The following is a 12010-nucleotide window of genomic DNA, read 5'->3' as shown; positions in this document are numbered from 1 at the left end:
CCGTCGGTTCATGCAGTATTGGCGCTTTAGCCGGGGGGTCCGGGGCTGATGGAAGCTCGGTTCTGGGGCTTTTTTTCTTTTCGATGCCGGTTGTAACGGGCAGATGGGACCGGGTGACTCAACAACACGGTAGTGGGCTGGTAACTTGTCTTTGATTTCTTGTGTATATGTAAATGCCGAACATTGAGGCGTAAACGGGCATCTCCTTTTGAATACTTTCCCTTCTTCTTATGCAGAGCAAGCAACTTGAGCTGATGTTTTCTTGCCTCAAGTCTAGAACGCCGTTGGCTGTCATTAAGAGCACTTCTAGATTAGCAAGAGGAGACCCTGTACTGCTTGTCTGATAGTGGTGTTCGTCGCTGTACTGTAGTTTAACTGCCAGCCTGCCTTGTCCTTATCATATCTTACAGCTGGTAGGGGAGGCAAGAAGAGCCAGGCGGCTAGCTCTGCAATCCGTCATGGAGAGCAGCTCCGGCTTCCCACCTCCCTCTGGAAACCGCACCATAGCCACCGTCTTCAACTGGCAACAATGGCCCGTAACCAGGCACAATAAGCCCAGTTCCCCTCGCAACGCGTTTCGCAGTTCGTCCGCTCGGCTCGGGGTTCTCCATACACCTCAGCCAGATGCTCATGCTCATCAATGGCACGCCGAATCAATGGCGCAGAGCCGTCCAGAGAATCTGGCGTCTGGCGTCAGGAGGATGAACGGCCCTTCCATGCGCAACTTGCCCGACCGACAACCCTCGCAACCTCGATAATTCACGGGCGCGTCGTCATAGGTGAGCGGCCGAGGGCAAAGGAGGAACACATAAGGTGCTAAAAAGGACGGTTTTGTGGAGAATGACGCCCAGCATTTCGACGGAATCGAAATGTGACTCTGTAGGTGATACAATGTACTCGTACTGAAGCATCCGAAGTCCTGATGAACTTTGAGGAAACCTCAAGTCGGGATGGAACGTCGGGGCATATTGCACTACTATCGATTGAAGTGCCATCCCATATCTTGCCGAAGCTCGAGCTCACGCTCCCCGAGTCGAGAAATCATGTCATTGGTCCATTTCGAATACACCCGAGTTTGCATTGTTCCGTTTAACCTTTCCCATTAGACTGTCATCCTGACAGTCCCAGTGGCCAGTAAGAGAACCCAAGACCGACCCGATACAACTGCTAGTCCACTTACGCCCCAAAAAATCAAAGTCGCCGCCCATCATTCTGCCCCAGCTTGCTCTTCAACAGCAACCCTGAGTTCATAGTTGAGGTCAAAACACTCGGCGAGAAGCTCGCTAACACTGCCCTGCCCTTCGGGAATATCGTTGTTGACCATGAACTTTCCGTCTTGGCGCATGTTGTCGATCGAGTGAAGCTGTTATACATATCAATCTCAACTCTTGGGTAAAGTTCTAGATTAGAGATCCATACCTTCATACTGTAGGGGTACAGTTCCCTGACAGACTGGACACCACCGCTGTTCTTGACCTCGATCAAGCATCTCTTGAGCGTTTGTAGCTGGTTGTAAATCGGTAACAGGGCCTCAGACACGGGTTCTGAGGAGATCATGAGCGAGTAGATATAGGCGTAGCTTCTCCTGATGAGGTAAAGAAGCGTCTGCCCACAGTGTCAGCTAGAATCCGGCATGAATCGGAGTAATTACTCACACGCTGGACATAGAGCTCAGCAGGTTTACCGTCCTCGTCCAGCCAATTGCCGTTCACTCTGCTTTCGTCGATCTTGTCCAACTGCCTCTGGAAGTCGTAGAGGTCTGCCTCACGTAGAGACCACGCTTTCGTAATAGAGAGCTTCTCGAGCTCGTTACGGATGCGGAAAAGAACGTCGTATATCGGCCGGAATGATTCAGGGATCACTCCTTTTCTAGAGACAAACTTAGCAGCGTGCTTCCGAATGAAGGATCGAAGTCATACCTCTCAAGCACAACGTCGGACCATTGCAGGCATTTCTCCAGTAATGCAGCCACCTCTTCACTTCCAGCAGGGACACGTCCGTCCGTAGTCATGAACTTGCCCTCCTTGTTCTGTTGGTCTATCTCTAGTAATTGGGATCGCAGCTTCTGAACCTCTGACGACGAGAACTGAACGGCGTTAGACGCACAATCGTATGCTTTGAAACAACAAACCTACCTTGGCCCGTGTGTTTGCCAGAGAAATGGATCTCAGGATAGAAATCAGCTTCTCGTACGTCTTCGGAAGGGGATCCTCGAGACGCTCCAGGCGCTTTTTTAGATTGGCCAGAGACTGTTCACAAAGCTCTAGTCTATTTGATAGTAGAGTAATGAGGTATGGCGAGTATTCATTTTCGGTGGACTTGACGTTATGCGCCAGCTTGCTGAGGGTGTGCGACAGGCTCTCGAGGTCTTTAGCAGAGTACAGGTTGACTTCGGTAAGGTGATCCAGGAGTCTCTTGATGGTGGACGTCAACGCATAGGCGGCCGGGGCTTCGTTGTTTCGACCGATCGTCATGAAGAAGAGCGACAAAAGCTGGAAACAGCTCTCTAATACTCTGTCCACTGTAGTGCGGATTAGCCGTTGACCCCGCACAGCCGCGGCGATAGTGGAATACCTCTGTTCTCCTCTCTTCGATCAGACGATCGGAACTCGTTGAGCTGGCGGACCTGCTCGATGGTATCATCGTACAGCGGTAGGACATCTTGACTGCGAATGTACGTCGTCCGATCCTGCTTCAGCAGTTGCAGACTGTCGCGGATCGCAACCAGCTTGTCCAGAATCTCCTTCTCGCGGTCGTCTCGCGGTGGGGGGCATGTAGGAGTATCCATAATGCGTGACGGAATTTACGACGGGCGTTGATTGCTGAGAGGGTTGTAGAGTGGGAATAAGGATAGCTGCCGGCTGTTCGCGATCATGGATGGCCAAAGGCATGCACCTCTTGCGCTGTATGTCAGTACCTTGTAGGTCTGCCAATGCTCCAACATTCAACGAAGCACGATGGCGGGGCTAAGAATCCCAGGTCAGTCCGAGTGTCCGCTCGTCTTCCTGCTGCGCCGGGGGCAGTTGAGTAAGGAGGAATTATATTGCTAAGACGTCTGTGACAAAATCTGTTGGCCGCGGTGCCCCCAAGTATGTATGCGTGCCAAGTATGTAATAAGGTGAGTGGTGCAAATGCGATGATGCACGCGGTTGTAAGTTAACCCAGCTGGTCCGGAATCCAATGGAATGGTGCACGTCAACTGCAGCTGCTTGTGAGAAGTAAAAGGTGGGGGTGATGAACTGGTGCTGCCACGCCTAACACTGGAGAGACAAATGGAGGTATCGATGTGGGGCATGACACAAGTGACACCGACGGCAGCGGGGAGCCTGACAGCCCTGGCAAGTTCAGCAGCCCAGGCCGTCGATCTCCCATCCTATTGGTTCGCGCCCTCGACCAATCAAAGATATCGCAGAACGGGTCCATCGGAAAGGCACTTACTTTAACCGAAAAAGCGCCGACTGCAAAATTAGGTCTTGAAAGCCCTGCCAAATTTCGACCGTGGAATGATTTCGCGATACCATATTGACTGCTCCTTCGTCAATCACACTCACCATCCGCGAAGTTAACCTGCAGTCGCAAACACCCCCCTCCAAATCAGTCACAATGTCGACCGCCGAGCTCGCTTCTTCCTACGCGGCCCTCATCCTCGCCGATGATGGCGTCGAGATCACTGTGCGTCGCCCCGAAAACACACAAACCCCGCTGCGAAAAATGACACAAGACCAAATATATTCCGACGCGAACGAAGACTAACGGTGGTGGTGTTTACTAGGCCGACAAGCTCCAGACCCTGATCAAGGCTGCCAAGATCGAGGACGTCGAGCCCATCTGGACCTCTCTGTTCGCCAAGGTACGACACGACAACTCTTCCTACCGACCGACGAGAAACTTGGAAGGCTGATTTGAGGAAAAACAGGCTCTTGAGGGCAAGGACGTCAAGGACCTGCTCTCTAACGTCGGCTCTGGTGGTGGCGCTGCCGCCCCCGCTGCCGGTGGTGCTGCCGCCGCTGGCGGTGCCGCCGAGGCTGCCGCTGAGGAGGCGCCGAAGGAGGAGGGTATGTTTCGATCCAATCCTCAACCAGGTACGCTGTATACTAACACCCGGCCACAGAGAAGGAGGAGTCCGACGACGACATGGGATTCGGTCTCTTCGACTAAGCGATTTCTTCGACGTTTTCCTTCCCTTTGTAACTTCAACTGCATGGATCCGGGGGTTCTACGATTCGCGCGATCATAAAGGATTGGGTGGAGGCACGATATCCTGCTGCCTGGACAGAGTAGCTCTCATACGATAATGTGAAGACGCTCTCTACGCGGAGTTCACTGGACATCCTCAAAAAATGAAAGTGGAATTTGGCATGCTTTGAACATACCGGGACATACGCGCGGCGCCTTTTGACAGAGGGAGTCGCGTACGTCGACATGATACACCAGCTTAGCTCGAGCATGAATGGCTTATGATTCAACACTCGGTGCCTTGCCCGTCGTGACTCGTGATCACTCTTGGTTCCTGATCTCGCAACATCGCCGGTATCAATGTTTGGCACGATTCCTATGTCATCGCGATAGCATTCGCGTCTATGAATGCAGACCACCTTGAGTGAGGGATCTATAGTCGGGTCCAAGCACGACGTGATTCGATTTGAGTCATGATGTTTGGATCAACGCATTCATGTATATCTGCTTCGAGTCAAGACCGCCTAAGAGCTTATCCTCCGCGCTCCGACTTAAGCGGTTGCCCTAGGTCAGGACAAGTCGCATTTGCCAATCAAATGGGGCTTGTTCAATGCGGAATCCCAACAAGGCCCAATCATTGCGTCTTCGCAATATTATTGATCCTCGCCATACAAGGAGCAACCAGACTCGGATCTACGAGGGATGACATTGCTAGGCACGAATGTCAATCTCGCGGGCCAAATTTGAAGCTCATGTCGATTCTTGATCCTCATGACGCGCTGCCACTGCCACGTCTTTTCTTCTAGTTTCTACATTCCCAACGCCAGTCCATGCAGCCCTTTACTTCCTGGTCGTTATTTACAAACGACGCACTCATTTGACGATGAGAACGGCGCTAGGAGTAAGGCCAGCCTCCTTCAGAGTCTTGCTCAAATCCATGTGACCCTCAAACGTCTTCCTGGGGAACGTGGTTGAGAAGCTCGTAACCTCCAAGCCATTCTCGGACTGGAGCATCTGGGCTACTTCGAAGAGGGTAGTCTCGGAGGGAAGAGTCTTCATGACGTTACCGCCCGACGTCTGCAACCTCAAGCGAGCCTCGTTATGGTTTGCGGTAGCCTTCGGTATGGAGGGTGCGGCGACGGGACCAGACTCGGGGGCTCTGCCTTCTCTTGCTGCCTTGGTCTCCTCTGCCTTGCGGCGACGCTCCTCCTTGTCGGCCTCGATCTTAGCCTTGATGCGGCGCTTCGCCTCTAGATCATCCTGCTTCTCCTGGCGCTTCCTGGCTACCTCTTTCAGCTGCTCCTTACGCTGCAACTCTTCCTTGGCTTCTTGGGTTTCCTTGGTCGCTTTCATGCGAATTTTCTCGTTGCGCCTGGCCTCTTCCTTGTCCAGAACGGCCTGTTTCGCCTTTTTCTCCTTGAGTTGCTCGCGCAGCTCGGCGAGCTTAGCCTTCTTCTGGTCGTCAGTCAAGGGAGCGATCTCCTCCGTTGACTCCGAGAAATCGGTATGGTCCCTATTATATGTCAGTGCATAAGCCTAGAATGAAGCAAGTGAACCCGTCTATAGTCACTGAGAGATGCCACGAAGCTAGAAATAGGTTTGGGGGAGAGTATACAGAGGGCGATAACGACAAGGGTAGAACGGGAGAACCTACGTCTTCGTCGCATGGTAGGAGGCAGTATCCTGCGATCTGAAGCGCTTGCCACACTCGTTGCAAACAAGCGACTTTGCGGTGGCGCCGCTCTCAAGAGCATCGATATTGGCCTGGACCTCGCCTGCGTCGTCATCCTCGTCGTCCTTGGCGGCGGCGTTGGCAGCGGCAGTAAGTTCATCGAGAGGCTTGTCCTGGTTCGCCTCAAGCCACTCAAGAGCTCCGTTCACTGTGAGGGTTATCAATGAAGCTGTTTTCAGAAAAGCGATTGGTGTCATGTAATAAGACTAACAGTTGCCTGTCTTCTTGACTGCGAGCTCAGCTCGGGCCTTCTCGAAGCCCATGTCGAGCAGCTGGTCAAGATCGGACTGGGCCATCTTCAGTGGTGGGGTTGTTGGTGGTTGCTGGTGCAGGCAGTGTCGATGCAAACCGAAGATCTAGCAAGCTCGTGAGCACAGGTGGTACGCGTGCTGAAGGATAATATGTATTGGAGTATTTATTTCCGATGTGTTCGATCGGATTCGGGTGCGTCTGTGAACAAGCGTCGGTTTATTGAAGCCAAATTCGCAGAATGTGAGGGAAGCATTGGTCTGAGTCGCTGTTTCCGTTTGCGAGACGTCATCTGCAGGTGCCTTCTCCGAACTGTGGACGGATAGAGGGGTTATTTCCATACAGTGGCTGGAGTGCGCGGGAGGGACCGACAACACGGACAATGGGCCTCTCATCCTGCTATACCAGGTACCTTGCCTCTCGTTTCTGACTAATACAAGTATACTTGGTTTTCCAGCTCTGTTATTGAGCCTTTCGCATTCTTCTAGCAGTCTGCCTCTCCGTTGTCCAGCTCTTCCAAACCTCTGTGGTCCACAGAGAAGCAGTTGTACCTACCTAATTCGGCCATTCACCCGTGTAGTCCCTGGCAGTAATCTCGTGTAGAGTACTTTTCCACCTCGGGGGCCACGAGGAAGTGGTCCCTCAAATTCCAACCTAGTGGACAAACGCACCCCCGGAGCCGGATTAACCCCCCTGTTCCTTGAGCACTTTGCTAGTGGAGGGCCCCAGCACGCAGCTCCGATTGACTGTCCGCTAGTGGCTAGAGTGTGCACCTTAATGAAACCTGGCCTGGACTACTAGGCAAGATTGCTCAGAGACCGACTGCGTGCGCATCCATCCTCCTATTCCAATCGAGTCCAGCCCGGGTCTTGCTGCAGTTGGTTACGGTGGTGCGTATTACGTCGTAGGCTTTTACGTGCAAAACACCTGCTTTAACCCTGCCTTCCTTCCTTTCTGTCCTTCCTTCCATTCGATCACTTTTCGAAACCCTGACCTTGCCTTTACCTATTTTACAAACCAGCGCCTTTTCTAATATCGCCCCGCGCGCAACCGTCCTTCGACACTTTTGTCCCCTCACACTCCGCTCGCAAAATCTCTTTTCCCTTCTGCTTAGGCCGAGGCCTGCGTTGAATGCGCCGAGATCGTCTTGTCTCTTTACCTGTAGCCTAAGATCTCGTATCGCCCTCCTAAGCCCCCCCTCTCCACAACTTCCACCATGTCTGTCGATATCGAGCCCGCCGAGCTGAGCTTCCGACGTGAGTTTGCCCTTTGCGCGATCACCTTTACTGCCTCGTGCTCACACTTTCTCCTCTTTTAGGGCCCTTCACTGTCGAAGTAGCTCAGATTCTCCGAATCAAGAACCCAAACCAGTCCCCTATCGCTTTCAAGGTACGTCACCTCCCAGTTCCTCTGGCGTCACGTCACTCTCCGCTCACCAGGCATGCGACCAGGTTAAAACCACCGCTCCGAAGCAGTACGATCCCCTGCATTCCGTGCGCCTCCTCGTAAGCGACTGACGGCATCTCAGGTACTGCGTTCGCCCCAACTCGGGTCGTGTCGAGCCTGGACAAGATGTGGAGGTTACCGGTATGCAGCTCGCAATTGCCAGGTGGTCACATGCAACTGACCGCAACAAGTTCTCCTTCAGGCCATGAAGCAGGAGCCGCCTCTCGACACCAAGTGCCGCGACAAGTTCCTCGTCCAGTCCGTTCCCATCACCGCGGACAAGGAGTTCGCGAGTATTGCCAACATTGTGAGAGCATACCCCATGGCAATGTCCGAAATAGTGACGCATAGGCTAATCAAGCCCGGTAAATAGCTCGATATTAAGACAAGTCTGCCGTCATTGAGAGAAAGATCCGCGTCAATTGGCTTACCGCCGAGGACCAGTCCAGTGCCTCCGGTTTGGCCTCCACCCCGAACCGGCACTCCGTCGTGAACGGCGTATGTCTCGTCTTCTCCGATCAATGGTACATACCTATACTAATAATTATAGGACCACACTCCCGATGTCTCGCACGTCTATTCATCCCCCGGTCCAGAGGCCGATGGTTCCGGTAGTCCCGGTGCTTCGGCTGCACGCCCCTCGACTTCCGATGCAAAGGACGATAGCGTTTCCGAGAAGGCTCAGTCAACGGTTAGCGCCGCGAGCCACGTTGTCGCCAACACCGCCCAGGCCACCTACGACGAGCTGAAGCAGAAACTTTCCCAGGCCGAGGCCAAAATCGCCAGCCTGCAGGACAACAGCGGGTTGCGTCAACGTGTCAAGACAGAGAGCGAGAAGCTTCCCAGCACTCAAGAAGCTGCCGCGGCGATAAGACAGGGAGTTGACGGAGTCTCAGTGCAGATGGTTGCCATCCTGTGTCTCCTCAGCTTCTTGCTTGCCTACTTCTTCTTTTGATTTTGGAATTCCCTGACAATTCCCCTTTCTACGAGATTTCTACCGGAGGATTTATGAAGGAAAGCTGTCTGGCACAGGTGTACGGCATTGCTGCCATCACTCTGTATGCTAACAGAGAACAGCATAGTGAGCGGGTATTTTGATGGTGATGTTTATGGCGGATGGAGAGCATCCATCAACAATAGCATCGATTTGACATGGGATGGAGTTGCAATCACACATGTAACCATACGGATTCTATTCTCTTTGTCGTAACGGTCCGGCGTCCTGGACGCGAAGTAGTTGATTTCAGAAACTGATCTCATAATTTTGCCCTATCTCTCTGATTTTGGTCTAGGCCCGTGCTGAGTTGCATGTTTCTTGGCCTGATTCATATTTATTCATATTCCGGATGAGCCAACATCCAATTCCACATCCACCACGTATTCATTCGATGATGCAAGCTCCATTATGGTATCTCTTTCGGTGCAGAAGAGATGCGCGCACAGCGAGACCTGAACTTTTTACCTGCGCCGTCACACACATCACATTGGAGGTTTCTGGACACTCGACGCAGCAGTGTCAAGCCTTACGCAACTTGATGTCCAACAAGTACTCCAATTCTATATTTGTTCGTAATTTGCGGCAGCCGGGTATCCGGAGAACCCCCCCTCTCGACAAGGGCACGCCATGTAAGGTCTTGCCTATCGCGTCCCCGAAGTATTATTACAAAGTTCCCATGTTAACTTGTTCCATATCAACAGGGCTATGTCGTCAAGAACATCCGTTCATGAAAACTGGAGAGGGAGAAAAAAAAACTATAATAAAAACAGCATTACTTTTCATGCAGATGCCACTCGTTTTCTTTGACACTCAAACCTCCCACTTTCTTTTGGTCTTTTGATCGTGCCAAAAAGAAAAAAGAAACCCCCATTCAAATTCAAACCAAACCCAAACCGTTTGCCAACTTCAGGCCTCGATTTCTTCGCGCGTCCACTTCGTGCTACCGCCGACGATGCGCCCGCCCTGCTTTCTCTTGACACGAGAGGTGATGCCGACATTCTTGTCGAGGATGAAGCGCCAGATGACGTAGGTCCAGCTCTCGTGACGGGGCAGGTCCTCGTAGAACTCCTTTGCAACCTCGTGCAGCTTGGGCAGCCGGGTCCAGGGGACGGCGGGGAAGTCGTGGTGCTCGTTGTGCAGGCCGACGTTGTAAGTGAGGAAGTTGAGGGGGCCGTAATAGGAGAAGGTCTCAGGGACGGGAATATTGTTAGCAGCGTCTCGGGCGCCGGCGGGGACGGTCTCGTAGACGTAGTGCTCGGCGATGAAGTGGCCAGCTAGCGGGTGCAGGGAGCCGGCGAGGAAGGAGGAAAGGAGGAGGTAGAGAACGGCATTGCTGCCGAGGATGGTGAACAGGGCGTAGTCGAAGACGAGCTGGACGGCGATGTTTATGTAGTGAACCCAGGTGAAGGCGACGCTGTAGACGAGGGTCGGGCGAATGGCGTAGAAGAAGATCTGAAAGGTGCAGAAGAAGGCCTTGCCAAGGATTGAATCGAAGAGGACAACCTCGATGGCGGTGGGGAGGTCGGTGTCGAGGCCGTCAACGCCGAGAGACTTGTGGTGGGTGAGGTGGTAGGGGCGGAAGGAGGCGCTGTACGGGATAGCGATGGGGAGATTGGCGAAGATGGCGAAGAGACGATTGGCGAGTGGGGAGCGGAAAGCGAGGTTGTGGGAGATTTCGTGGATGGCGAGGAAGAGGTTCTGGTTGGCTGTGGCGCCGAAGACGTAGGCGACGAGCCAAAACTTCCAAGAGAAGAAGGACGTCTCGCTAAGATACCAGGCCCAGAACATCTGCATCGCAACGACACCGGCGACAACGTACTTCGTTAGGGGCTCGGGACCGCAGAGCTTTGTGACCTGTCGGAGGGGTGGGTTTATTAGTCGTCTGTGGATGCTGCGACGAGCCATTGGCCTCGAGGGGAGCTGCTGCGGGAAAGGGGTTTATGAGCAGACGTACCTCGGGGTGAGCCTTGATGATGGCCAGACGGCGAGTCCGGTGCGGCTCCTCGGTGTAGGTCCAGAAAAAGTCCTTCTCGGCGGACGGCGCATCGGTCGTCAGCTTACCGGCAGCAACGCCATCGGCGGAAGGCGTGGCGGCGGCGGACTTGCGCTTGGACGGCTTCGTCACGGTCGCGGCGGCGGATGAAGCCATTGTTGCGGGTTCCTCTTTTTGAGGAGGGAGTAGTCGTCTGTGACTGTCTTCGTGCGCGTGTTCCTGTGGCGCGCGTTTGGGACAGATAGAAAGAGACGGCGCTTTTAGTTCCCAATAAAAGGAGGAAATATATCTGTCCTGACTAAGAGTGGACCGAAGGGACGAAGGTCAAACGAAGGTCATTCAGCTGCTCTGGGTCGTTGTTATATGCAAAGACGACAATCAAACGGGAAACGAGTGTCCACAGAAGAAATGAGAGATTTGAACCTGAGCGCCTTTTCTGCAGATAGGATTGTTGTGTATTTCCACTTCGGCACGCGCAAACGAATCGAGTGTTGTCGGGAGGAAGATCATGCCTCGAGAATGGCAAATCTCCTGATTGCGGGCTGTTTAGGGGTCGGGGGGTTGAGGTGGCACCAGGACGACGGGGTTTTGACACTAAAAGCGGTGTAAAGGTGCCTTCTTTTCACACTATAGAGGTTCGCAGCCTGTGGCGCAGCGGGTATTAGTGGGTAATTTGCGTTTCTGGTCACACTGAGATAGGTGAACTAGGTAGCCAGGGATGATGATTTTGGTGCAAAAACTTTCTGGGCTGGTTTTTTATTTCTTGGAATAATGGGAGGGGGAAGGAATCGGGGAAGTTCTAGGATCCCCCACTCTCTCCCCCGATCCAGCGTTGCATGCTTCGCATCAAGCTTCTCACTCGACCTGAGCTTGCGCGACCTACCTAACACCTCGACGCGCAGGGCATACGCAAGATGGAGCACGGCTCGTCCTATGATAATATACATACATACATATGTATGCATATATGTACATGTACATGTACATCGCAAAGGCTCTCTTGGGTATTACTGCGTGCCAATCATCGTTTTCGTCGTCACAGGGTGACAACGCAGGCCGTAGTCTGACGGGCCCTGGACTCGAACATTGCGTGTCGGAGCTAGAGCAGCTCTGAGGTTTGCGAGGGCATTGGGATGGCAATGGCGTCTCCGGGTTTTTTAGGCTCCATGCATCCTTTCTTCCGTACCTTGCGTGATTTCGTTTTGCGTCCGGCCAGGTACATCGTAAATCATTTACGTGCAACGCCTTTTGGATTTTCCCCACGCGTGATCTGAGGGTATTGGCCATTGTGAAAGGCCGCGTTTAGTAGGATATCGTCATCCTCGTGCCGACTTCCGTACTTCTTCATCCCGGTTTGCTGCGTCCAGGACGGGTATGTGAGGGCGGGCCGTTAGAGACATATTGCACTTTAATGTGC

The 12010-nt window shown here is 53.1% G+C and overlaps 5 protein-coding genes across 5 annotated transcripts; 2 read left to right on the top strand and 3 right to left on the bottom strand.

Annotated features, from left to right (window-relative positions):
• Positions 1-1207: 1207 nt before the first annotated feature.
• GLRG_07474 (uncharacterized protein) lies at positions 1208-2788 on the bottom strand (the record flags this gene model as incomplete). The annotated part of the gene is made up of 6 exons (XM_008098159.1): positions 1208-1363; positions 1420-1605; positions 1656-1869; positions 1920-2086; positions 2136-2521; positions 2575-2788. 6 exons carry the CDS (start codon positions 2786-2788, stop codon positions 1208-1210), a joined length of 1323 nt encoding a protein of 440 aa, XP_008096350.1.
• Positions 2789-3603: 815 nt separating this feature from the next.
• GLRG_07473 (60s Acidic ribosomal protein) lies at positions 3604-4158 on the top strand (the record flags this gene model as incomplete). The annotated part of the gene is made up of 4 exons (XM_008098158.1): positions 3604-3672; positions 3773-3850; positions 3917-4055; positions 4112-4158. 4 exons carry the CDS (start codon positions 3604-3606, stop codon positions 4156-4158), a joined length of 333 nt encoding a protein of 110 aa, XP_008096349.1.
• An 891-nt stretch (positions 4159-5049) lies between these two features.
• On the bottom strand, positions 5050-6204 carry GLRG_07472 (UBA/TS-N domain-containing protein; the record flags this gene model as incomplete). Its single annotated transcript, XM_008098157.1, has 3 exons — positions 5050-5689; positions 5831-6056; positions 6120-6204. 3 exons carry the CDS (start codon positions 6202-6204, stop codon positions 5050-5052), a joined length of 951 nt encoding a protein of 316 aa, XP_008096348.1.
• Positions 6205-7373: 1169 nt separating this feature from the next.
• On the top strand, positions 7374-8558 carry GLRG_07471 (MSP domain-containing protein; the record flags this gene model as incomplete). Its single annotated transcript, XM_008098156.1, has 7 exons — positions 7374-7413; positions 7476-7546; positions 7609-7631; positions 7686-7744; positions 7795-7910; positions 7994-8101; positions 8154-8558. The coding sequence occupies 7 exons, from the start codon at positions 7374-7376 to the stop codon at positions 8556-8558; spliced, it is 822 nt and encodes a 273-aa protein (XP_008096347.1).
• A 948-nt stretch (positions 8559-9506) lies between these two features.
• On the bottom strand, positions 9507-10749 carry GLRG_07470 (fatty acid desaturase; the record flags this gene model as incomplete). Its single annotated transcript, XM_008098155.1, has 2 exons — positions 9507-10454; positions 10555-10749. 2 exons carry the CDS (start codon positions 10747-10749, stop codon positions 9507-9509), a joined length of 1143 nt encoding a protein of 380 aa, XP_008096346.1.
• Positions 10750-12010: the final 1261 nt, after the last annotated feature.

Source organism: Colletotrichum graminicola (assembly GCF_000149035.1).
Source record: "Colletotrichum graminicola M1.001 genomic scaffold supercont1.31, whole genome shotgun sequence".
Taxonomy (NCBI): Eukaryota; Fungi; Ascomycota; class Sordariomycetes; order Glomerellales; family Glomerellaceae; genus Colletotrichum; species Colletotrichum graminicola.
This window is presented reverse-complemented; position numbering and strand designations above follow the sequence as displayed.